The following is a 27,201-nucleotide window of genomic DNA, read 5'->3' as shown; positions in this document are numbered from 1 at the left end:
GCTCCTCTGCAGTGTTCTCAGTTAAACCACTGATTACTGGCGTGCTTACATGACCTATGGATGGGCCAACCCATGTGGTATGTGCATTTGTGTATGGCAGATCACTAATGGAACACTTACACAACTAACAGCCCAATTCTATTTGAATGCCCACGCAATCGCATTACGGTGTTACTGAAATAGCCTGTGGTGTATTCAGTGCAGGCTATGAGGCTGCTGGAGTTCTCTCCAAGATAAGGGGACTTTCCCTTGCAGGTGCTATGGGGCTACTTGGTCCTGCACTTGTAAAATCACTGGCGCAGGCATGTGCAGACCTGTGTCAGCCGATCGAACCTGGGAGGTGGATTGCCCTGCTGTCACCATCCCCACCCGCTCCCTGGTCCAGTCAGCACACCCTTGGACCCCCTCCCCATTTTGCCCTCCCACACCTAGAAACTCCCACGCCGCTTGGTGGTGAACCTACCACCATTGGTGCCCAGTGCCTCTCGGACCGATGGGAAGGCCCAGCACCTGCCCTTGCTCGCCTCCACGCCAGTGCCTGCCTCTACTTAGCTGCCGCAAAGTGCTTTCCAGCATTTTCATGATGGCCTTTACCAGATCAGCATGTAGGAGACCAGTGCTGCAGCCCTGATGAATTGGCTGTAATTTTTTTTAAATCTCTGACCAGTAATATTTGTAGTTTGGGGATAATACTGTGGTACTATTTTGCTTGGTAGGATTCTTAAAGGATTTGCTGAGATAATGTAGCATTGGCTCTGAATGTTTAATTGAGCATGAACTCTGCTTTGTACAGTATTTTACTGACTTACGAAAAAGATTGTAGTTTCTGAATTTTGGTGTGGGCTGCCTGGGAGTGGTGAGCCCCAAAATGGCCATATATTGAAGTTTCTTTATACAGTGGTGTCACTAGGGTTTGCATCACCTGATGTGGGAGGCCAGCATGTCACCCCATGATAGACTTCTTCCCATGCATTGGGCGGAGTAACCTTCCAGGCAGTGGATGCAGTGGATGTGGTGATGTACCATCACCTTGTCCCACAGGTTTTTTAGTTATAATTTTTGATAGAATAGAGGCATCTTAATGCGGTTTGTCTCATTGCATTCTGCATGAAACTACACACTGATTGGTATATAGCATGATGGTATTATTTGACAATATCAAGATTTTAAATATTTTGGCCTGTAGTGGTGTGACCCCCCTGTGTACATCACCCAGTATGGTCTGCATTCCCCGCACCCCCTTAGTGATGCCACTGTCTTTATACTGTACTAAATCAGACCATGGGTTCACTGAGGTCAGTATTGTCTACAGTCCTTATTAGCAAGGACTTTTAGAATTTTAGACAGGGCTTGCACTCTGTTACATGCACTCTTTACCGAGTTACGGCCACTTCCTGAAAACTGGGAGGGGGTCACACCAAAAGGCAGGATAGAAACATTTTTTAAAAGGCAGTACAATAAAAAATGTGCAGGAAGTGCTTTGAATAGTTGAGATGTTGCTATCTAAATGTTTTGTTGGGGTGATTATTACTGGGTTCAAACTACATGGAGGACACAGTTGCCCTTCCTGACAAGTTAGCCCTTCAGCTTGTGTGCTGCAAAAAACGTTCATTGCTGTTGGGATTGCAAAGTCTCCTTTGAAATCTGTCTCCAGCTGGGCTGCATTTAATGACAAAACATGTTGCTGACTAATTTTACTCTCAATTTGTTTGCAGCGGGTCATTAATGCTACCAGTGCAGGAGTCAATCCTGTTGGAAACTCTTCAAACAACAGCAGCCACTGGGACCTTGGAAGTGCCTTTTTCTTCGCTGGGACTGTCATCACAACTATAGGTATATATATGTATTAAACTTCAGGTAAATGCAGAGATTGAGAATGACTTTCAGCCCAATCTTCACCTTCCCACCCGATGGTGGTGAGAATCCAATGACAGCTGTAAGGCAGTAAGAGACTTTTGTAAGGCAGCCAGAGACTGTTGTAAAAGGCACTCCAACAGCAGCGCGTCAGCACTTCCCGAGCCAGTGGGAAGGCCTGCACCGTCCTGCCCACGCCAACAAGGGAATCCCCACTTGCTGGATGAAGTAGGGTGACGAGGGAGGCAGGAGGGTGAAACAAAGGGAGGGTGGAGGTGGAACCAGGTTGGGAGGGAGGCATCATGGAAGTGGGGAGCCTGCTGGAGGAGGAGGATCTGTTTCCGGCAGCCAACAATGGATTCTAGGCATTGACATCACTGGGTAACAAAGTCACTTCAGAGTGAAAGCAATGCTTCCTGAACAGGGAAACACTGAAAACTATCCAATGGGATGACACTTTTTGAAAATGTTCTTGAGAGAGTTACCCCTAATCAAAACTATTGGTAACCTTTCTGTTTTTTTCCCCCTACGTAACCTGCCTTTCTCCCTCAAGATAATGTATGTAGGTTCCCAGGGGATCCTCCATCCAGGCAACAAGCTGACCAAGACCCACTTAACCAGCAGTATTTCTGCATTCCCTAACTTCACATCATGCCCTGAAACTTTTTTCTATTCAGAAAGCATTTTTGTGAGAGATGGGCAGCCCAATCCTAACCCACACTGGCACAGGGAGGCCAGCTGGCCTGCACTGCACCCAGTGAGGTTGGGGCTGGTTATTGCTCAGCCTGAGGCAAGGGGAATTCCTCTCCCTTACCCTGGGTAATGCTGCAGCAGCCCCAATGGGGTTACTCGAATCTGTGCCACCTAAAGAGGTGGCGCAGATCTGAGCAATTGAGAGCTGCTCTGGGCTGATAGGGACCAGGGTTAGGTTCCAGCACAAGTGCCTAATCCTGGCCCCACCCCCCTGCTCAGTCAGGACTCACCCATGGGCCCACCTGCTGCTCAACCTCCCCTGCCCTGAAATGCCTCTTTCTTACCTTCGCCATGCCCCCCCGACCCCCGCGCAGACCTGACTCAGCTGGTGTGAGCTTACCTTCGTGCTGGTCCAACAGGGCTTGGACCAGCCTTCCTCCTCCAGAGTCATCACAGAAGTGCTTTATGGCACTCTTGCAATAACTCTTCAGCCAGTGCAAGGGACTTGTGCCAGCCAAGGTCGTCTTCTGCATTGCACCTCGAAGCTCTCAGAGGCTCTTGATGGGCCCTATCTTACAGTCTTTAAGGAGATATGTCAAAACTTGGCTTCTTCATTCAGTTTTTGAAAGATGGGTGATAGTTGTGGCTATGATGGAGATATGTAGTTTATAGTTGCACATTTGGCTTTATAGATGTTGCTTTTTAATTTTATTGTTTTATTGTAAGCCACCTGGGGCTGCCTGAAGATGGGATAGGTGGGGAGGAAATGGTTTAAAGTGAAATACAAATTGTGAAATTTGGCTTTGGGCTTTGCAGTGTGTGTGCTGCAGATCTCGATCCAGAGAGTTTTGTTTTTTTCTAGTTTTGTTTCTCAGTTGGAATAATTCATTTTTGGTCTGATCTATATAAATGTCTTTCTGCTTCCAATGTGAAAGTACATTTTTATTGCCAAACTGAAAAACCACTAAAATGAAATGGATTTTAATGGAGAAGTCACTAAAACTATCTGAACTTTTGTGGTACCAATATAGTAGCTATATTTCTAATTGCTTTTTTTTTGGTTGGTTTTTTTGTTTTAATGGAAAAACAATGTCCAAGACAATGAATAATAAAGCAATGAGGCCCATTTGAAGCTGTAATTCATTCAATTAACCCATTTTTGCCCAGCCCACAGGTGTACACATTTGATCCCTGTTGCATATATGCAGTGTTGGGCAAAAACGGTTTAAGTGAACGTTCACCAGAGTAAAAAATCTGCAGCTGTGGATGGCTCGAACCTGGGAGAAAGAAATGCCTAGAAATGCTGGCAAACTGCTCTGCTTTTAAAATGGTAGTAGAGTCTAATCTGCTGGACACTCACTAAATCCCTTTTCTCTCTCACAGTGAGAAAATGGAGATAGCATTCTTAAGTTCCCTGAATGTCCCACTACTACAGAGATATTGATGCTTGCTTTTTTCAGCTTGTAGCTTGACTGTTCACGTTGTGTTAATTTATTTATGTATTAAATATTTTTTTAATCTTGCCATTCCGCAAGGCACAGAATACTTGGATACTCCCTGAAAGTCTTACATCAAAATTTTTTTACATGGGAAGTCATTTGAGCTCTTGAAAGTACCCTACCACTGCTAAATATCGCAGAACAACAATTTAAAAGACCAGATAAAGAACATTCAGAGAGACTAAAGTTATCAATGTAGAGAATCAACAGAAAGCCAGTAGGGGTGTAGACAAACACTGAAGAGCTTGTCAAGAGCTGTTGGTTCAAATCCCCAGTCAGCCTTGAAGTTCATTGAGTGGCCCTGGACCAGTCACCATCCCTCAGCCTTACTTCACAAGGTTGTTGTGGAGGTAAAATGAGAGGCTAGTATTATAATGCCGTTGTACAAATCTATGGTAAGGCCACACCTGGAGTATTGTGTCCAGTTCTGGTTGCCGCATCTCAAAAAAGACATAGTGGAAATGGAAAAGGTGCAAAAGAGAGCGACTAAGATGATTACGGGGCTGGGGCACCTTCCTTATGAGGAAAGGCTACGGCGTTTGGGCCTCTTCAGCCTAGAAAAGAAACGCTTGAGAGTGGACATGATTGAGACATACAAAATTATGCAGGGAATGGACAGAGTGGATAGGGAGATGCTCTTTACGCTCTCACATAATACCAGAACCAGGGGACATCCACTAAAATTGAGTGTTGGGCGGGTTAGGACAGACAAAAGAAAATATTTCTTTACTCAGCATGTGGTCAGTCTGTGGAACTCCTTGCCACAGGATGTGGTGCTGGCGTCTAGCCTAGACGCCTTTAAAAGGGGATTGGACAAGTTTCTGGAGGAAAAATCCATTATGGGGTACAAGCCATGATGTGTATGTGCAACCTCCTGATTTTAGAAATGGGTTATGTCAGAATGCCAGATGCAGGGGAGGGCACCAGGATGAGGTCTCTTGTTATCTGGTGTGCTCCCTGGGGCATTTGGTGGGCCGCTGTGAGATACAGGAAGCTGGACTAGATGGGCCTATGGCCTGATCCAGTGGGGCTCTTCTTATGTTCTTATGTTCTTATAGGCTGGGATCATACGTTCTGCTGTGAGCTTCTCTGAGGAAGGGTGGAATAAAAATGTAATAAAATAAAGAGGCTGGAACACATAATTTTTAGCTCTTCACTGATGGGCAAGGAGTGAGGGGCCAGGTGTTTTAAGGAGTTCCTGTCTTCTCCCCTCTCCTCAGTTCCTTCTCTTCTGACTGCTTTCCCCAAGGCTCCATTGTGCATGAATGATAGCCGTAGAATTCTCCCTGTCTAAAGTAAGGTGTGAATGTGCTATTTCAGTTACAGCCCAATCCTATGCTTGTCTACTCAGAAGTAAGTCTCATTAAAGTGAATGGGGCTTACTCCCAGGAAAGTGTGGATAGGATTGGGCTGTAAGTCCCTTCTTGAACCCTCATGCTGGTTTTGAGCACTAATATAAATTCTTTGCGTCTTCACCCTTGTCTCCATTTTCCTTTCTGTGCTGAATCACACAGCTGTGCTATTGCAAATACACAGGATCCCTGTGCACAATCTCACTGCCCCCCCAAGCAGGTTACATTATTTTTTTTAAAAAAAAAGCACTGCTGATAACAGAGTTTCACAATCTGGGCATGAAGGTAGAGAAGGCTCTTCAGCTGGTGAAAGGACCCAGAGGAACTGATCCCTTTGATTAGTTGTTTTTATGCTGTAGTCATATACTGTTTTTATGCAGCAGTTGTTTTTATGCTCTAACCTGTTTGTATACTGATGTTGTTGTGCTCTGTTAGCTGCCTTGAACTCCTCCAGCCTGGAGGGAAAAGGTAGGATCTACGTTTTCAAAACAGACAAGGCTTTCTTGGATTGTGTGAATCTAGCCCATGTGTTACCTAAGACTTAACTAGATTGAGACCAGTAGTTGCCTGTCAGCCCAATCCTGTGCCTGCCTACTCAGAAGTAAGTCCCATTAGAGTCAATGGGGCTTACTCCCAGGAAAGTGTGGATAGGATTGGGCTGTGTGTCATAGACATAATGTTCTTTCAGTGGACATTTGAAAGAGAGGAAGTATTTTAAAAAGCCAAGCTAAAGTCAATTGGCAATGCCAGATAAACTATAAAAAATGAACTGAGAGACAAAAAGTCAAAGAATCTCTTCAAGATTCTGATGAACAGGATTGTAAGAAATTGAAATTTTGCTAGGTGTGATATGTGATAAAGAGACAGTGTAATTCAGAACTCAGACCTAAAAAAGAGATGAACCAGATGAGTCATCCTCCCATCAGAAGCCAATTTGTAGTCTATCTGCAGTTAGAGTGAACTAATGACAAAGCAGATCTCTTTTTGCTGGGGTTCATTTTGCAAGCTCTGACACCCCCTCCCCTACGCAGACAAAAAATATGTTCAGATTAATCAAATGACAACTTCCATTAAGAACCCAGTTTGATGAAGACTTGGTGACTTTGGGGGAGGGTCCAAGGATAATTACCTTCTGAGTGCTGTTAAAACTGTGGGCCAAACCACTGCCTCCCTGAAAGTGTTATGTGTAGCAGAGATGGATTGCAATTAGCGGCAGTGGATTTCACCAACTTGTTCCTGGAAATATATCCGGGGAATAGCTGTTGCTGAGTGGAGTTGCTGAGTAGAACTTGGCTGTTAAGGATGGTTGCCGAAAAGCATATTTGGTGAAATATCTGAACAGTCCTCACTTGGTGTATCAAAACTACTGGCTGGGAAGCCTCCTGCCTCACACTGGAAATGGTGCCTTCCTTGGTTCTCATATCAACTGCAGTTGTAGCTCAGTGATAAGAACATCTACTCCACATGCAGAATGTCAAGATTCCATCCCTGGCACCTCCAGATAGTTCAGGGAAAAACCTATCCAAATTGGGACTGTAGATGACATTTAGCTAGTCGCTCAGTCCTAACTCCCTGTGCGATTATATAGTGACAGCAGTGTAGCCTCCTCTGTATCCCATGGGGGAGTTTTGGCTGCTGGAGGTCTCCTCAGGGGAAGGGGACATCTGTCCCCCTTGCCCCAGGGCAAGCCCCAGTAGCTACTGTGGGGCAACTCGGACTTGAAGGCAGATCAGGTCTGGGAAGGGTGTTAGGATTTGGTGGGCATCCCTGCTGCTGAACCTGCTCCCCTCCTTCACCCAAGCCACTCTCTCCAAGCCCCATCTCCTCCCAGTTCCGCCCACCTCTCCAGCAACCCATCCACCCCTGCCCTCCCCTGTTTCACTCCCTGTATAGGCTTACCTTCCGGGGTGGGGGGGGGGTCTTCACAGATCTGCCAACAGGAGTGGGAAGGTTGCAGCCTTCCTGTCCATGCTCTGGCAGCTGATGCTGGTGGAGCACACTTTAGGGCTGCTTTGCAGCAGCCAGCACCAGTAGAACAAACATTCCACCAGTGAGGCAGCCCAGTGATGAGTTTGATTCACTATAAGGCAGCTGCCTAGGTAAATTTGCCAGCAGGGCAGTGCTTTCCTTGAAAGGGTACAAGAAGACTTGAAGCACCCTACTCAAGTCTTGGATCTGTACCAGCCATTTTGCTGGTGCTGGTCTGAGAGAGTAAGGGAGAAGGAAGAGGTGAGGGAATGGGGTTAGGATCTGGCACTCCATCCCCTCCCCCATTCTGCTTTCTACCCTCTCCACCCAGAAACTCCCCTGTTCCTCCCTCTCCCCATTCCATTCCACCCCCTGCCCGTCACCCACCTGCATTACTTTACCTGCCACAGCCCAGGTTGCCTTCTGTGACTGTGTGCCTGGGCTGCAAAGGCTAGTTAAGATTGGGCCATTAGCCACAATGTTGTACCAGAGCACAGTATGGTGCCATCAAGTACATTTTTTGCTTTTTAGATTTAAAAGTGGCATCATGGTTGAACACTGTCAGGTCAGCAGGGGAGGATGGCCCTTGCTTTCCCAATAGCAAAGTGGCACAGGAGCGTAGCATAGGAGCGTAGCACAAGAAGCAGGCAATCCCAAACAGAGCCAGAGAAGCAGACACAGGCTTGTTTGTTGCAGAAGCAGGTATTAGTAAAAGGACCAGGCAGAAGAGTAGTCAGTCAAATGGTCCAGAAGTCAGGGATACAGCAGGTCACAGTCACGAGAAGGCAGTCCAAATCCATACACAAAAACTCCACCACAACAACCCACACTTTGGTGTCTGTGCTTTCCCCATATATACTGGGGCCAGCCAATCAGAGTAAGGCAACCTCATAGCCACAAGACAGTCTTGTGACCCACTCTGATTGGCTGTCCAGTGGTGCGTTGCACCACTCCACCATAGCCTATGTGACTCTGTACACATCTTTCCCCAAGTCACATGACTCCCACCTGTAACAGGTGCAGCTGATTGCTAATCAGCATACAGTGCTGCTGTTCCTTTAAGTACATTTTATACCAGGCCTGGACATCAAGGCCTCTCCTGCCACATCCTGGCTTATAACAATTCAGGGCCTGGGATGCCAAAGGCCTGACAAACACCCATATGAATATACTTAATGGTAAATGAAGAATTCAAAGCAAAATGAGTATAAAGCAGCAGTTATACTATCCACGCATTTTTTTTTTTTTACTCTGAGGGCTGCCTGTTTCTAGCACCTTAAGGGGAGCGAGCTGCTGAAAAGTCCATATGTCACACTGACATCCCAATCAGTTTCAAGTGACATCAGCCAAAGGCTATAACAGAAATGCAAGATACAATACAAAAAAACAACACAAGACGTATTTCAAACATTTCATCAGGCAAAAAAAAAAAAAAATCAACTAATTAATTTTCATCTCAGCAGTTGCTCATGATGTTGTTCAGCAGTTCATGAATGTAGCACAAGGTTTTGGTAAAGGCAATTGTTAGCCAATAGAAAAATCAACTGTTTGAAGCTCTGACCTATTTGTCTTGCCCAAAAGTAGCCGGGGGAAGTAGTAGCCTATCCTAACTGTTGTCACATTTGAAAGAGAAAGCACATGGTCTTCAACTTCTCTTGAGCTGCAAAAACAGAAATGGGCAGCAGTTGGAGCAAATGCCCCTTCCATTATGACCATGGGCATCAGGTTATCTTCAATAGGATAAAGGCTCATCTTAGTGAGTGGCAGCTGATTTGAAAAAAATGACCTTCCATACAATTTTGGTTTTAAATCATGGCAAATAAGTTTAATTTCTGTCTTTTCAGACAATATCATGTTGGTGGAAGTATCTTAAGCCCAAGTTATTTTTTCTTATTTTTATACCACCCTTCCTCCTATGAACTTAGGGTGGTATACAGTGTTTCTTCATTCCTTTTGTCCTCACAACAACCCTGTGAGGTAGGTGAGGCTGAGAGATAGTGACTGGCCCAAGGTCACACAGGAAGCTTCACAGCTGAGAGGGGATTGGAACCTGGGTCGTCCAGGTCTAAGTCCATCTCTCAAACCACTACACCATCCTGGCTTTTAAGGTGGATACTTTCAGAATATGTCACATAGACATCAGGGGATGTTGGTCACTGGAGAATGGAAAAAAGTTATGTCTGTTTGTTCCTTGCCATGCATCTTTGTTTAGCATCTCTTCACCCTCTTTTCTTCTGTGTATCTCCTGAGCTGGGAGTTCATGAATGCTTTCTCTCTCTCTCGCTCTCTCTCTCTCTCTCAACAGGGTATGGAAATGTTGCCCCAAATACAGAAGGTGGGAAAATTTTCTGTATTTTGTACGCCATCTTTGGGATTCCGCTCTTTGGCTTTCTGCTAGCCGGAATTGGAGACCAGCTTGGGACCATTTTCGGGAAGGGCATCGCACGAGTGGAAAAGGTTTTTCGAGTAAGATTGAAATGGCTTTCTCTGGTTTCAGCCTTGGAAATGCTAATGGCAGGGCACAGACATTCCTTGAAGATTTGACATGGTAAGGTGCAGGGAGATTAGAGCCACCACTGGACCTCACAGACATGCCATAAATAGGTGTGAGAAAATGTACTTCTGCGTCTAGATCTCTGGAGGAATGGTTAGGGCAGAAGCTTCAAGCCTAGACGGATGAAATAGAGTGTCTGGTTAGAAGAGACTAAAAGATATAGGAGACATACCTGAGATCCTTGAAAAAGTCAATGTCATTCTGTTCTCATTGGATATAAAATCTACAGAAATGTCAGAGTACATTGCATGGATGATGGTGTTGCTGTATATGCCACAGAGAGAACTGAGCTCCATAATAGCTGCTGGATTTTATATATTCTGAAAATGGGGAAACAGCCGTTGTCCATTTATCACCCTGGGAGCCCGGGTGCAGCATGAGATTTCCTAGCAAGGCTAATCAGTATCAACAGAAGTCTTCCTGTACTCCATTTTCAGACTGTTAAAAACTGCAACTTGTAGGGCTGTCACACCATATCCAGCTGCCACACTTCACCCCTCTCCCCCTTTTTGCCTTTCTTAGCATTCAGCCTGATGAAGAAGTCTGGAGCAGTAGCGTAGCCAGAGGGAAAGGCAGCGCAGTAAGTACGGCAGGCGCACAATGCACCATGGAAGCTGCCCCTTCCCCTCACTGTCAGAGCCACTTGGGGCGGTGATGGCAATGCGCAGGTGCACATGCTCAGTGCGCGGGTGCAAGAGTGCAATACGCAGGTGCAGTGTGCAGGTGCAGAGCTGATCTCCATCAGATGATCGGCTCTGATGGTGAGTGGGAGGGGCCGCTTTGACTGTATGTTGTAGCGCCTGCTGTACTTCCTGTGCCGCCCCCTGGCTATGTTACTGGTCTGGTCTGGGGAACTCAAAGACTTGCTCAAGGTTGTGTGTCGTCTTGAGTAGTCCTAAGAAAGATTTCACCACATTGTGGTTTTTGGATATATAACTGCAGAATCACTGTGGGTAGAAATATCAGGCCCAAAATGTACTGGTGTCATATGGGCCTAGTTAAGATATTGTGATTGACATGAACTAGCAGGCATGAGTTTAGGGTTTGCATGCTTCTCCCCCTCACTCTGCACACGAGGATCTAGTGTGAGACATAAAGGATGTTAAGCCACTTTGAAATAGTGACCGCAGTTCAAATTCAGAGCAGTTTTCCTTCAGGGCTCTTTTATCTTTAGTAATGAGGACAACTAATTTCTTTAAAATGAGCATTGATATGCACCTGAAGCTAGACCAGCCATTTTCAACCTTTTTCAGCTCACGGCACACTGACAAGGCACTAAAATTGTCAAGGTACACTACCAGTTTTTTACTTACATTAAATCACTACATTACAATTAATTGTTGATATAACTAATACAATTATATTATTACATGACAAAGAAGCTCACAAGAAGCTTGGCGAGGAAAGGGTATGTGATTGTGAAAAGGATGAAAAATGTTATTAAAGTGTTATGCGAGAAAGTGCTGGCAAAGAGAGGTCAGATTGAGCACATAGGAGAGCTGTGGGGTGAGGGTGTGGGGTGGGGTGAATGAAACAACTGCAGGATTAAGCTGGAGTGGGGGGAAGAGAGAACTTGAAGCAAGTGATTCTGAACCTTTGGAAGGTACGGAGGAGTGAAAGGAGGGGCAGTAAGAGAGGAGCTGACTGCAATTATGAGATTTGGGGGGCAAGTGCCTGTGGGCGGGAGTGGGGTGGGGAGAAGTGCCAATTGCCTGCGCCCGTATTTAAGGAAAAAAAGTGTGACCAAAAGCCCAATCCTAGGCATGTCTACTCAGAAGTAAGTCCCATTATAGTCAATGGGGCTTACTCCCAGGTAAGTATGGAGAGGATTGGGGCCCAATGCCCTTCCCCTAAAAGGCAAAAGGCAATGCAGGGAAGGTCGCTTTGGGGAGTTGCAGGCAAACTGTGACAAGGAAAAGGGACTATCCAGGACCCTTTGAGCCAGCCAGTTCTTAGGCTGGTGGCCTCTGCAGACTCACTTGCTTCATACCTGCTTGCTTGCTCCTGACTCCCTCGTTCTCACTCACTCCTCCAAGCTTCTCTGGTTGCCCAATCAGCACGCAGAGGAGGCAAGGACTTAATACCCAACTGTAGGTGTGTCTACTCAGAAGTAAGCCCCATAATAGTCAATGGGGCTTACTACCAGGTAAATCAGGATCGGGTTGCAGCCTTCGTCTCGCTCAGGAGCAGGAGTAAGCGACAGCAGGAGGCGCAAAGCAGCCACGACCAGCCCCTTCTGCCTGCTCCTCTTCCTTCTGCTGCACGTAAGGCTCAAAGCAGCTGCTTCCCTTGCGTGCGCGGCTGCTGCCTGTCTGCTGTGATCTCGCGGCACACCTGAGGAAGCCTCACGGCACACTAGTGTGACGCGGCACAGCGGTTGAAAAAGCGGTTGAAAAGCGGTTGAAAAACGGCAGAAGAATATCGGCCCCTTTTGAGGATCTCTGCCAAAGCCCAAGACAGTCAACTTTTCAGTCTGCCCAGCCATCACTATCGATAATTTATAAGTGCTTTTAAAAACATCAGAGCTTTGCAATCTGCGGATGAATACACATCTAATGCCTTTGTTTGGCACACCTCTCCGCCAGCTTGGATCCCACAGGACGTCTCCAGAACAATCTGCAATTAATATTAATCACATCCTATGTTAAGGTTGTTTTCTAACTCTGCTGAAGGCATTTACATTCTTAAAGAGAATTAGTTTCATTTATTGTCAAACAGTATCTTGAATTGTGGGTGCTTTACAAAAAAAAATTGTTCAAGTTCACCCAGAAAGTGAGTTGACAAAACTGCAGCTACTGCATACAGTAGTTGTAATTTTCATGGAGACTTATTTAATACCATAAAATAGATAATAATAGCTGGATTTCTGTATGCAGGGAGATGTTTATATGAGGAGTATTCAATCAGTGTAGCCTGGGCATAGTTCAGTTGCTTGATCTGCTATATGTTTGAACTAGGTCTTAGTTCAGAATGATCAAGAAGGCAAGAGTTAGCAGAATAACAGTGCAATCCTATTACACATGTATACTCAGAAGTAAGTCCTATAATGTTCAGTGAAGCATACTCCCAGTTAAGTTTGTGTAAGATTGCAGCCAAAAATGAGGCAGAGCCCTACCATGAGAGCTACTTTTCTGGACGGTAACTTCTTTTAGGGTGGCCATGCTATTTCCATGTATGTATTCACCTGTTGTTACCGCCTAATCTCTGCATGGCATTTCTGCAAAGACCTGGGGAAACTGGTCCTTGACGTCTGAAGATGACTCACTAGGTTAGGTAGTTCCTCTCTTATGATAGAAAGTCTATTAAAAAAAACCTGTAGGTACCATGAACTTGCATTGATCTTAGGGTCTAATCCTGATTAAAGGCTGCCTAGAGGGTGCAAAAGTGCTGGCACAGTCCTTGCTGTATCCTGTGGGCAGCCAGAGACTATGTGGGGGCAGAGAGGTAGGTAAAGGACTCTTTTAATTTCTTTACTCCCCTCCCAAATGGACCCCTATTGGTCGACTTGGACCTGCACCAGCTCTTTAGCTGACATGAGTCCAAGAAGAGGCAAGGGGGCATTTCAGGGCCAAAACAAATGGAGGATGTTGGTGGAGCTGTTGACCCAGTCTACTCATCACTGCCCCATTCTGCTCACCCCACTAGCTTACAGTAGCTGGGTCTGGTGGCAAACCTCCAGCGCTGCCCCCATTTGTAGTGGTGCTTCTATAATTGCCACTGCCAGCATGCTGAGCACGTCATCAAAAGCCATTTTGCAACAGCAGAATCATATTCCACTGCTGCTAAAGCTACCCCAGGCCTAGTTAGAACTTTGCTTTTAATTTGATTCTTCTTTCCCACCCCCTAAAACAGCAGTTCCCAAACGTACTGGCTCCACAATGATCTCCGTGCTCTAGCAGCAGTGCACAGCTCCCAGAAGTTACTGGCGATGATGTCATCGCCAGTCACTTCTGGGTTCAGAGACATTGTGTTCTGCTTCAAACAGCAGTAAAGATGTCAGGGCAGATGGGAGGGCTTTTCTCAGCGCACAGTTTTGCATGCTAATACTCTGACTGCTGTGCCAAGCCTCCTGCCGCTGTTTGAAGCAGTGTGGCGTGGACTCCGTGTTGGGTGGCGGGCACCTTGCGACGCCCCTGTGCATTTGTCATGCCACCCCTGAGAGCCATGCCTCACAGATTGGAGACTATTGCCCAAAGCAAATAGACCATTTTTCTGCAAAATTCTGAGTGTGTGGAAATTGCTTCCACAATAGTTGTGGTTTATGAACACCTTTTGATACTTCCTATCTCTCCCAGTTGGGTTATAGTTGTTTTCAGTGACTCTCCTCAAGCACAAAGTGCCCCATACACAAATTTTGTTTTGTGTGCATGTCCTATACCTTGTTCCCTCTTATACAGTTGAATTGTGCTTGGATAAAAACCTTGTTCTAACTGTACTAGGGGAGGGAGTGTGTGCGTGTGGGAAGAGCTGTTCTTTGTGCGCGAGGTACGTGTGTGCTTGGAAAGCCTATGGGACTCATGCCACAATTTGGAACTTTGCCCAGCAAATGTCTTTAGCGAGCCATTCTGTTGCTCATTCCAGCAAAATTTTCGTTCACAGTCCTCTTCCTTTACTTTCTGTATGACATCTTGAAGCATACCTGAACAAGGGAGAAGGGTAATTTCTCCCACAGGAGTAAAACTAGAGCGCTGTTTTGCTGCCTGATGTGACCTGTGTGTTCCTAAGGGCTAAATTCAGTTAAAAGCTTGGACTTCTGCTTGCACTTGATTTAGAGCAATCTAAAGAACTGTTTTTAACCTTGGAATGATTCTGTGATTATTGGGGGTATTTTACATCTATCCTCTTGACTGAAGGCAATTTTATACATGAAGTTTCCATTATCTTCAGATTATCTTCCATTATCTTCAGATCTTCAGATCTCTCTCATGCTATTTGTGGGAATGTCGACCTGAAATAGAGAGTAGAAAAGAGAGATTTGATTTTCAGGTGTTAATTATGGCCATAAACCTCATGAGTTAAAATGCTTGAGGTGGCTGTGGGGAGGGCAAGAGTTGGACAGATAACATGGCTGCAGGCCAAAGCGAATTTTGGCATTATTAAACTTTGGGTATAAATAGTTCACCAAGCAGCCACATACTAGTTTGCCTTGTGCAAATATATAAATTCCTCCTTAATTGCCTGAGTTTTGTTTACTGAACTGCTCAGTCTGGATTTCAAAGGGCTGCAAGAGGTCAGAGACAGAGAAAGGTCTAACTACCCCTTCTGTGTCCACAGCTCTGGTCGGCTTCCCTGGGGGGACTGAGTACGCTAATGAGAGCTTTGAACTCCTTCCTCTTTCTGAAAACTTCTGAGTTCACAGGCTGGGAGGTGGGGGGGGGTTTAGCTCGTGCCATTTCAGCTGCACAAATGCTGAAATAGCATGTGACGGAAGAAAACATCGGACTTAAAATGTTAGCTCTTTGTGCCATTGGTAGCTGCTGAGGAGGTTTGCTACTGGGAACCGTTGGTCAATGCTGGGCGAGTGATCAAGGGAGCAGGAGAATTTGCAGCTTTAACAGTATTTATTATTATGCGGGCCCCATCAGCAATGTTATTGACCTGCTTTACATGGTTGTTTGTAAGGATTGCAAGAAGGTAATCTATATCAAGTGCTTTGAGCAAGCTATATCAGTGCCAGGCATTTTAATCAACACAGTCATTTCCCCAAGTGTGACAAGGGAGTGATAGCTCGCAGAGTGAGCTTGAGGGCAACCAGGAAGGCAGCAGATCTGGGAGTCATAACATCACACATATAACTTCCTGCTAGCAGTTTCATCCCTGGCCAGTCATGGATGGAGTGAATTGTGGCCATTGACCATATTCCTGTTTCATCTAAGCATAACTCATATTTTGGCTGCAAGGACTTGTGTTCAGCCTCTCTGGACTCTGCACGTCCTTCTAGAAATATGAGCTTTAATACTGCTGGCAAAAAGGTTATTGCACGTTGGTTTGACTCTGACATTTAACAATCTATTGTCAAGGTTCAAAAAAGTATAGGGAATCACTTTTTCGCAAGGACGCTTTTTCAGTGTGCTGTGGAGAGCTACCTGCTTGATTCCCCATTAACTGTAGCGTTAATCACACCACTTTAAATCCCAGGGCATTTACTGCAAGTGCGCTATGAGTCCAAAGCAATTATCCCTGCCACAAAGGTAGGAAACAAATAAGCGCTGTATGCCCGATTTAGAGTTTACTGTGCTGTTTATGTCTTTTGGACTTCCCTATGTGAAAAATTAAATATGAAATGGATGCTACTTCTCAGAAGTAAACACCTACTCAGACTATTCAGACACCAGAGGTACTTTATAGTTTAGCTGAGCTGGATCCAGGATCATTATTCCTTTTTTATTGCTCACGTTTTGTATTGATTGCCATGATGCCGAGGAACAATATTGTGCTGAGATTCAATATCTATAAATCCAGGATCTTAAAAAACAACAACAACAAACCTAACATGATTTTTTGTGAAATAAGAATGACCTCATTTCGGTTGCAGTGGAGTAGCCGTGTTAGTCTGTTACGGCAAAAGCAATAAAGAGCCTTTTGTTATAGCTTCAGCTTTTGAGCCCACTGCATTGGAGTCATCACTAGTATTTTGAAACATGTCTGTTTGGAAAGAAGATCAACCATTCAGAGGCATCGCTGATTTGGATTGTCCTTGTCATTTGCAGATGCTGATGCTGATTGAGCTATGTTTTCCTAAGTCAAAGCAGTTTGTGTACACTATTTCAGCAATTCTTGCTACAAATCACTAGAATATGGAACAGGGCTCTTTCTGTCCTCTCTGCCACTGAAGCTGTGGGTTTTCATCCCCAGTTTTCACTTCTCTCCTTCCTTACTGACAAACTAGCCAGGCCAAGGTGGCCCTCCACTGAATTTCCCCATATCTTACTTTGATTGGTTCTTGATTTGTTTTTAGCAGGCATTTTCAAGTTTTCTTAGCTACCTTGAAGACTTTAAATCTGTCTTATACTGCCTTATATAAGACTGCCTTATACTGAGGTCATGGTTGGCAACCTTCTGTCTCAAAAGACTATGGTATAAGCCTACAGCAGCCGGTATTCCCAGGCGGTCTCCCATCCAAGTACTAACCAGACCTAACCCTGCTTAGCTTCCAAGATCAGACTGAGGTCAGATCATTGCTCTATCCAGTTATACTGGATAGTATATAACTGGCAGTGGTTTTCCAAGGTTTCAGGTAGGAGTTTTTTCCAACCCTGCCTGGACGTACCAGAGGTTGAACAGTGGACCCTCTATATGCACAGTACAGTTAGTACCTTACCAGTAAGCTCCTGCCCCATCTCTAAATTAAAGGGGCCATTATTTTCATCTCCATGGAACAGCTGGGGGTGGGAAGGCTGATGCTGAGAAAATACTGGCTGACCAAAATCTACTTGCTGAGTTTGTAGCTGAGGGAGGATTTGTACTTTGGACTGACTGTCTTGCAGTTCATGCTCTTACAGCCCAATCTCATGGTGGAACATGCAGGCCAAGTGGCCTGCACTGTCTCCAATGCAAGGTCAACTCGGGGTAAGGGGATGTTTTCCCCTAAACTCAAGCAATGTACCAGTCACCTGTAGTGGCTACTCAAATCTGAACCAATGAAATTGCTGGCACAATTCTGAGCAGCCATGTAAGGCTGACCAGGCCAGACATGGCCTCGCCTGGAATGCCCCCCACCCCCTGCACTGACCTGCTTGGGTCAGTGCTTATTTACTGGGTCCAGTGCTGGATCTAGCACTGGTAGGCCAACACACATCTTTGTGCCAGCCCTGCTGGCTCACAAGTAGTCGTGAAAGTTCTTTATGGCACATTTGCAACACTAGGCCAGCACAGGGGGCCTGTACTGGCCTAACATGTAATTAGAATTGTGCCCTTAACCTCTTATGTCCTGCCAACTCTTATGTCACCTCTATTCCCAGAGCTCCTCCATCTCTAAGAACAACCTGCATTTCATGAGTGGGAATTGCTTGAATTTCTGAAATCTTCTATTTTTGTTGAATGGCCAAAATAACTCTAAAATGTTATAGTAATACTCCTTAGTAATACTAGGAGATTCTCACCAATTATGTATTCAGGTTCTATAAAGAGTATTAAATTGTCCCTTCCTGAGTTGCTTTTTCCCAAATGAAGGGACCACCAGCATTTAAAAACACATTTCTGTGTCTAGTTTGACCCTGAATGTTTTTCACCTGATGTTAAAATGTAGTCAGGAAACACAGGATATAGACTTTCACTTGTGGTGCTTCTGTGAGTCTTCCCTGGCCATAGCACTGTACAGATTGCCCATCATTGGCCTGGATGTGACTGCATCATAACTGGGAATATTGCAATGGTTTTGTCTATGACTCAACTAATGCAGTTTGAGCCAGAACTGAAATGAAAAGCTGCTGTCCATTACCCCAGAAGATTCATGCATCTAGTCTGCACCAGAGTCTGCAGGAAGATAACAAAAGAGGGACTGAGAGTTTACATCTGAAAAGAATGCAAACCATCAATCACGTTTTGGATTTATAGTGACTGCAGTCCATAGCGTTTTGAAAGCATGATCAATTTGATGCCATAATGTTTGCTTTATGTTCAAGCGCTGATGCTGCATCATGAGTTTCTGTAGATGAGCAAAACAAGAGTTAGGCACAGTTGGAAGCAAAATAAACCTAGATTAACTGGGTGTACCTGCCAGAAATGAGCTCCTTTACAACCTAGAAGTGCATTTTGTACGCACCAGAATCTCTGGTTAATTTTGACGGCAATTACTATCTTGAAAAGACGACTCTGTGTCTTGGGAGCAGTGCTGGTGCCAAGTTGGTTGAGGTCCTGGGGTAAAACCTCATACTGGGACCCCATGATGCTCTCATCCATCTCTGATAGCATATTGGGCAGTACCACTGGAACCAATTCAGCTGTTGGCTTGGCTGGGTTGGCCCTGTGATGGATGTGGGCCTTTGAACAGTGATCAACCTTTGATGACACCGCTCCTTGGGAATGTTTGGGAATTTTGGTTTGGGGAGGGAGGGTTTGATTTCATTCCTGAAAGAATACAGAGTTGACCAACTTCCACATTCTTGGCACCATTGTAGTCTTTCGGACATTCATTTAGGGGTCAAGACAATCCAACTTCCTCACAGATGTTCAGCTATAGAATAAAGTTGTCTTCTCATAGCTGAAGGTACTTTACCAGTGTAGTGCTCTGGACATCTGATGTTGCTTTCTAATGAGTCGGACCATTGATCCATCTAGGTAATGTTGCCTCTATCCTGTCACACAGTTTCAGTCCAGGTTTCCAGGCTGGTACCATCAACACTCTAACCCACCATTCACCTACCTTTCAAAGTTCCTCTTCTACTCCATCCCTCTTTTTCTTATCCAATCAAGAGAATGGGAGGAGGCAGAGAAAGAGCAGTAGCGGACGTGAGTAGGTGTAGCTGGGTGCTCTCCACCAAACTGCTGCCTCAGTTGGTCTCATGGATTGGGTGGCCCTGAGCTTGCAGAGTAAAGATAAAAACAATACATATGCACATAACAATGAAAAAAATAATGGATAAGAGTGAGCAGATCAATTTCTCTCAGATTCAAAGCCTGGGAAAAATAGAAAAAGACATTTGTCTTGTGCCAAAAGTACAACCAAATAAGTGCCAGTCAGGCTTACCTGTGAAGAAGTTTCCATGACTGAAGTGCTAAATCTGAGAAGTTCCTCTCTCAGTTGCCATTCAATTTCTTACCTCCATTGGCAGGAGAATCCACAAGGGACTTCTGATGATCAAAATGTCTAGTCAAGCTGGTGAGGGGGGAGATGGTTCAGGTGCCCAGACTCTGTCATGAAAGACTTTCAGTGTAAGTACCAAGAATTTAATTGTGCTCAGAAACAAACTGGTACCCAGTTACTTTTGAGGCAGTAGTCTGAAATATTAAGAGCAGCATCCAAGCCTTTGTTGGAGTAGTGGTCCATCACTGGATGCCCGTTCCATCAACAAAAGGAGGGTTGCAGTCACTTAAGGAATCTTTCTATGTACAAGAGTCTTTGTGCTAGTAGCACAATTCACCTCCCTTGAACAAAAACTGCTTCCAACAACAGAGCACTGCTCCACCACATGTTATTATTAACAGTATTAACAGTATTTATCTGTTACAGTATGTTCAGATGACACCCAAAGTGTTGGGCACATGTTTCTTTCAACATTAGGTGCTTCCAGCCACAAGTGATCCCAGCCATAAGACATAAGGCATAAGCCATAAGGCTGGGATCTGCAGAGCACTTCCTGGTGATGTGTAGAGACATGTGCTTCTACCATGTCATCTACTTCATTCACATGCATAGATCAAAATCCCATTGTGTCATGAGATGCCTTCCTAGCACACTGAAATGAATGGAGGTTGTGAAGTGGTGTGTGACTAGAGTTGTTATACCACAGTAAACTGTTAGCAGATTGTGGAAAATCAGGATGTTCTTGAGAAGCATCATATTTCAACACATTTCTTTTTGTGCCTTGCTTTTGATAGGCTTGGGTTGCTCTGTCTGTTTGCTCCTATTTCTGTAGTAAGAGACACGGAGTGGACAAATACCTGGGAAAATTGCAAGAGGGAATAATAACTTGGTTGTTGGAAGCAAAATTGTGCTTAGGCCTATGGGATTCCTTATTTTCAAGCTGCTACCTGACTGCAGCGTTTCACATTCAGGTGACCTTTTCAGAATTGAAGAAATGCTGTTTCAGCATCTACAGTCAAGAACAATGGGGGATGTTCATTGGCTGGTTGAATTGGTAACTGCCCAGTGCACAGCTAGCATTTCCATCGCAAGTGTGGTTGAGAGGGTTTCCTAAAACCTTATTTCCTTTCCAGGTGAGCTAATCTGAAATGAGATCATGACCGCATAAAAGCACATTCCCAGTTTGGAAAGATAATCTGGAAGCATGTAGGACCCAGACCTGGTTCTCAGTGAGCTGATATTTTTCACATTTCATTTTTATTCTGTCTTTCTGCTGTGGAACTGAAGGTGGTGTATGTACAGTTTCCAGTTGATCTCTCATCCAAGTGCTGGCCAGACCCAGACCGGCATAGGACAAAACTCAACATTAATCACTTCATTGGCTTCTGTTATTTTTGTTCATTTTTCAACTTCTATAGCAATTGTGAGAGAGGGAGTTGATCAGGATTGAAATTACTGGAGGGTGGGTGGTTTGAAACTATTGGATGGTGGGTGGTTTTGGAGGGAGGGTGGAGGTGACCCTTTATCCCTGTACTGCAGTCCCAGTGAAAATGCTTCTCCCACACTTGCTGTTTGATTCAGAAGGAGAGCTGCCATTGGTGATTAATGCTGCATCTAGTTTGGTCTTCAGTTTCAGTAAGATTACAGTATCATGGATCTTCAGACCATAATCTGTCGTAAATCATAGGTTAACCTGTGCCTGAACTGCTTTAGACTGGGGCAGTGGGAGGGTCATATGACTGAACATTTCTCCAACCCTTCCCTTCTGCAAAGAAAACTAGATGCCACAGAGAGGCTTTCTAGCCCTCTCCTTGACTAATAGCATCTTTGAATGGGAAGTGATTTGGTTGAGGGACATGGTATGAGTGAAACGCATTAGACCAGCAGTTCCCAAACTTGCTAGGACTTTGACACCCCAAAACCAGGAAGTGAATGATGGTGATGTGAAAAGCATCATGTGGTAATGCCACCACCTTTCTCTTCTGGGTTAGGAAGCCTAGCGTGAACCTTCAAAGAGCACAAGAGGGTCAGGTTGGGTGCGAGGGCCTGAGCTTCTTGCTGTTGCTTGGAGGCTCAAGGATGTGGTCTTCTTGCCAGGGCAGCTGGCAGCCCTGGCAAGGGCTTTGTGGAACCATTGGGAACCATTGCATTAGGCTCTTCTGCATCAAAGCTCTGATTCAAATTCCACACTCCCTGGTGTGGCACAGAAACATGGAATGCCCCTGTTGTATCTGCTGTACTTGGTTCCGAGTAAGAAAAGATAGAAAGGAATAATGTTCAAAAAATTGGATTGGTTGTACCATCGTCTTCATTTTGATATTCTACTACTCCTATCTAATAAAGGCCAAGAAAAGTCTCACAGAGTATTTTATGTGCTTCTTGGGACAATATTGTAAACATTAATCTTAAAACCAGAAATATGTAACTTATGAACAACAACTACAGGAGCTGTAACTCATTATGGTGACCATCTATCCCCAGTTCACAGTCTTCTTTCAGAATACACTGGGAGTATTGTTATTTTCATAAAAATCAAACAGTTGTTTGTGAAGGAAGGGGAATACGTGGGAGTCCTTATTGATGATTTCCCCTCTGCACACAAAGAGACTCAGTTCTGCACTGTATTAGCACATCTACATTAAATAGACATCATGGTTTGTATATTTAATTTTCCCAGGTAGCAGTTTATGTTGGTTTCAAGAAACATGTATTAACAATCATGGGAAATATTTATTCCCTGTTTTTCTTTTGCAGAAGAAACAAGTGAGTCAGACAAAGATTCGAGTCATATCAACCATCCTTTTCATCCTGGCTGGATGTGTCGTTTTTGTCACCATTCCAGCAGTCAGTTTCAAATACATTGAAGAATGGTCAGCTCTGGATTCCTTTTACTTTGTGGTTGTCACGTTGACCACGGTTGGCTTTGGTGATTTTGTGGCAGGTGAGATATTTTGACTTGTTCGTTGCCTCCAAATACATGTTGGTACAAAGTTTGAAAGGGATGGGGAGGGATAAGGGTACCAAACCCTGAATTCTACATTGTTAATTATATTTTGGAAATAATTGTACTTGTTCTCACTGCAAAATAGAATCATACCATAATCCAGTCAGGGGCAATATGTGCCTGAAAACAGGCTTCTCTGCACATATCCTGAACCATGTTTGCAAACAGTGTTGTGTGCAAGTTCCTTCCATGATCCATGTGGGCTACACCCATAGAACCCGTTCCAAACAAAAACAGAAAAAAAACAACCATCAAGATCCCCTCTGATTTATTGAATTAATGAACTGTTTGTTAAGAGGGACTAGATTAACTGCCTCCATCCTACATTAAAAGCTGATCATCCTAATAGTTGATCAGACAGAATTTAGAACTGATAAAGGATTGCACTTGCACAGCCCTGGCTTCTTCATTTATTAAAGCAATTAACATTAATTTGGAGAAATTTAATTAGGGGATGAGGCCACAGCTCAGTGGCAGAAAATGTCTTTTGCATACAGAATCTCTCTCTTTGACTCTTGACACCTCCAGGCATGGCTGAGAGATATCTGATCTGAAATGAACAGTGGCACTACAAAGCTGGCTGACCCTTGAGGCCACTGGGCAACCTCATCCTATCCCTGGCATCTCTGCCAGATGCAGAGGCTCCAAAATGGCTACCACTGTGTCCAGCGGCAAAGCAGAGGCTCTCCTCAGGGGAAAGCTCTTCCGCTCCTCAGGGAAAGGACTTCTGTCCCCTTCCGCAGGGAAAGCCCCAGGTCCCACAATGGGGCTTCTTAAGTCTGTGCCAGCTAGACTTTTGTCGGTACAGACTTGAGAGTCTCCATGTTGGGCTTTGTACCCTGACACAGAGGATGGGATACAGCAAAGCATGGTTCCGCCGGCCCCACTCCCCTCCTGGGCTGGTTCCTCCTCCCAACCCGCCTACCCCCTGCCCCGTTCCACCCATTCCCTGCCTCCCGCCACCCTGAAAATATTCACTTCTGGCCAGCTCTGAAGGGGCCCTGGCCAGCCCTCCACATGGTGCTGAGGCTCAGCACTGATATCCATTCCTCCCTGAGTGCCACGGACATGTCTTATGGCACATTTGTGAAACCCGATGCTGGAGCTCAGTGCTGGTGCTGAAAGCCCATGTAATTGGACTCTAATTGCAACTGACAGTAGATTGATGGGTGAGTGCCCACCTCTGTCCTCTCACTTGCCTCCTCTGCTTCTGCTTTTGTTCTGTCCACTTTTGGATAAAAGAAGGAAGACGAGGGTGGAGTGGGTGAGGAAATGTGGTGGAGAACAGAATGGTGAGCTCAAGCATCCCACTTTTTTCCTCTCTTCCATACTTCCTCTTCAACTCTGCCTCCTTCTTCCTTTTCTGATCAAAGGTGCAGGAGGAAGAAAAGATGACATATCACCATGTAAGGGGTGCATCATTTGGGACGCCACATCAAGTGCCAGCAGACCTTGAGCAGGCCCTGATGTGCAGAAGCATAATACAGTCTCGGTTGCCGGGACACTGATGTCACAATGTCATGTGACATTGTGATGTCACTTCCAGGTTCTCCTTGGAAGAGAGGACGATTATTGCGGTGGCTTAGTTCCCCTTGAAGGTGAGCCTCCACAGAAGAAGGAACGGGTGTACAAAGCCACCAGCAACTCCTCCTCTGGGTGAACCCACAAGTTATTGCCTTGTGGTGCAAGGCAGTTACTTCTGGGTTCTCCCTGGAGGAGGGAGTGCTCGCTGCAGCTGCTTTGCATCTCCTTTCTCCTGTGGAGAAGGAAGAGGAGGTGCAAAGCTGCTAGCACCTCCACTGTAACTAGAGCGGATACTGCGGGGCAGTCATGTGTGTGTCCCCCGGGGTGGTGCCTGGGGCAGGTGGCCCTCAGGCTCCTTCCTAATTATGCCTCTGCTGAGATCAGTCACTGTTGAACTAGAAAGACTAATGGTCTGATTCAGGGGTCTCCAAACCCTGGCCCAGGGGCTATCTGGCCCACAGTCTCTATCTGGTCCCCTGAGAGCCTCTGGCCCACTCGACCAAGCACGACTGGAGCTGTGCTCCGATTGCATCCAGAGGGTGTTCTGAGGGCCAGGAAGGCTGCATGCAACCTCCCAGGCCCTCAGAACACCTTCTAAAGGCCTGAAAACCTCATTTCCTCATTTTCCCGGAAAACTGGAAGTAACTTTTTGTGCCCTCTGAAGGCCTTAGAAGAGTTTCTGAGGGTCAGGAAGGCCTCCCTGGTCCTCAGAACATGCTCTGAGTGTTTCCTGTGAAGTGCTGGTTCTGAGATATTTACTCCTGTATAATTAAATAAGCTGCTTCAGAAGTGGGGGAATGGGGTTCCATTTGAGTGTGTGATTTAGTTCTGTGGTGTGTGTTGGTGCTTGGAGAAATCCTGGAAATTCGAGCCCATTTATTCATTCATCTCGGTTCCATCTCTAAAGTATTTATTTAAATTTTATATTTTAAAATTTTTTCCGGCCCTCAACATCATGCCAGCTATTTGATGCGGCCCTCTGGCTGAAACATTTGGAGACTCTTGATCTGATTCAGTATAAGTCGGTTGATATGATTTAAAATCTCCAAGACAGTTAAGGAAGTATCTTTAAAACAATATATAAATAGATCAATGGCCTGGTTCACTATAAGGGAGTCCCATGCATTCATAAAACTAACAGCAGTTAAAACAGCAACTTAAAACCCTGTATCAGTAAATCAGTAAAAGAGATCAGACGTTCTAGTTCAAAAAAATGCCCACTGGAATCAAACAGATTTTTTGTAGCATAATTTGTTTTTGTTCTGTCATGTTGGGGGAAGAAGTGCAGGATATTGTCTGGGGAGCCTTCAATTGCAGGGTATTGCCTGGGGAGGCTCTCTGAGGTCTGGAGAGCAAAGGGGGCTTTGTGAAATTCAGCCCTCCTACCCAAGAAATAAATTGTGGGCATCTACGGTCATTCTAAATAAATCAATTCAAGTTGTGCTGCTTGATGTCCCCTACTGGGAATCAACAGCAACTAAATGATGTGTATAAATGAATGCAGTGTTTCTATTTTACACAGGATATTTTCTAATAATAGCCATCTTCCAAAGGATGATGGAAATATTTTCAAAAAATTCCTCTCTTCAGAAGTTGGCAGAAGCTCATGAGTATAAAGAATAGCTGTCCTTCCAAAGTACAGGTCCAGCCTATTTATACACGGATTTTTTATACACAGATTTGGCTCAACACGAATGGCCCCTGCAAATGAGAAGGAATGTCCTGATCCCTGGAGAAGGGGAAAAATGCATCCCTTTAAAATCAGTTTTGAAAACTGAATAGTCCTTTAACAATAGCAATGAGAGAGAAAGAGAGGGCAGCTGGCTGACAATCCATCAATCCTTCTCTCGCCTGCAGACCCCTCCCTTCCCCCAGCATGTGAAAGAAAGGTGATCATTTTGCATTGGTGAAGGGAGGGGCTGTGTGAAGTACTGATGGATTTTCTTCTTAATGACTCTTATCTTGGAGTCAAAAGGTCAGCAAGGCTGTTTTTCAGTCACTGGAGCAAAGAAACTTTGTTTTTTCAATTGATTTGCTATACTGCGTTTACACACGCGTTATCCACGTGAGTGCTTGGAACGGAACCCACGCGAATAATTAGTCTCAACCTGTATTTGCAAAAAGGATATGCTTGCACCCTGTGGACAAACAGCTTATTGGAAGCCAGCTTGCAGAATTTCATTTTCTATCCCTAATAGAATTTTTGGCACTGTATCCACCCCATTATAGAAACCTGACATACGATGAGGAAGTCTAATGAGGTGTGTGGCTTCTGAATGTTCTGTACTTTCTGGGACAAGAACACTGCAGTAGCGAGCTGTAAATATCCATTCCTGTCCATTGCAAATAAGGAAATATGCAATTGTGGGATGGGAGGTCAAAGAAACAAGGGGAGGCCATTTTCTCCATGGCTTTGAAGAAGAGAAGGTGCTCTGAAGCTGTGTTGTTCATATTGTTTCATTTGCTGTAGAATCTCTTGAATCCAAAGTGCTATATACCACTTGCTGGGAAGAAATAGCAAGAGAGGGCAATTGCCTTCACGCTCAGCTTGTGATTTCCTTGGGGTAACTATTTGCCCACTATTGGAAAAGGATGCTGGACAAAATGAACCTTTGGTCTGATCCAGGAAGACTCTCCTTATGTTCTTACATCCTTCGGTGTCAGGTCACGGACCTCCCCTTGAGGCACCCCAGGGTAAAGGTCCACGAAGCTGCCCCCACTGCACAAAGATGCCCCCCCCACTCACCTGGAGTGAAACAGAGCCCCACGCTGCTCCAGGATCCACTGGAGAAGCCGCCTGAGGCTTCCCCATGGTCTTAAACTGTGCTTTCAGGAAAACAGAAGCACAGTTTCCGACTGTGTCTGGAGCCTCATTAAGTCTTCTGGCACAGTCCTAGAGGTCGTGGGTTCCGCACCTGGGGCATTTGCCCCATTCAGTGAATGGGAAGTCTGCCACTGTTGGTGTCATCCACCAATCCTTCCTAGTCTACACAATTTCTAGTCTACAC

At 45.1% G+C, this 27,201-nt stretch overlaps 1 protein-coding gene across 1 annotated transcript in view; it reads left to right on the top strand.

The window, feature by feature from the left end:
- KCNK10 (potassium two pore domain channel subfamily K member 10) overlaps positions 1-27,201 on the top strand; it is an 85,028-nt gene that overhangs the window by 45,858 nt on the left and 11,969 nt on the right. The window contains exons 3-5 of the mRNA XM_066612145.1: positions 1,716-1,833; positions 9,672-9,832; positions 22,420-22,606. Of these exons, the coding sequence (XP_066468242.1) occupies positions 1,716-1,833; positions 9,672-9,832; positions 22,420-22,606 (466 nt within the window). The remainder of the gene's footprint in view (positions 1-1,715; positions 1,834-9,671; positions 9,833-22,419; positions 22,607-27,201) is intronic.

Source organism: Tiliqua scincoides, chromosome 1, assembly GCF_035046505.1.
Source record: "Tiliqua scincoides isolate rTilSci1 chromosome 1, rTilSci1.hap2, whole genome shotgun sequence".
NCBI classification, from domain to species: domain Eukaryota; kingdom Metazoa; phylum Chordata; class Lepidosauria; order Squamata; family Scincidae; genus Tiliqua; species Tiliqua scincoides.
This window is presented reverse-complemented; position numbering and strand designations above follow the sequence as displayed.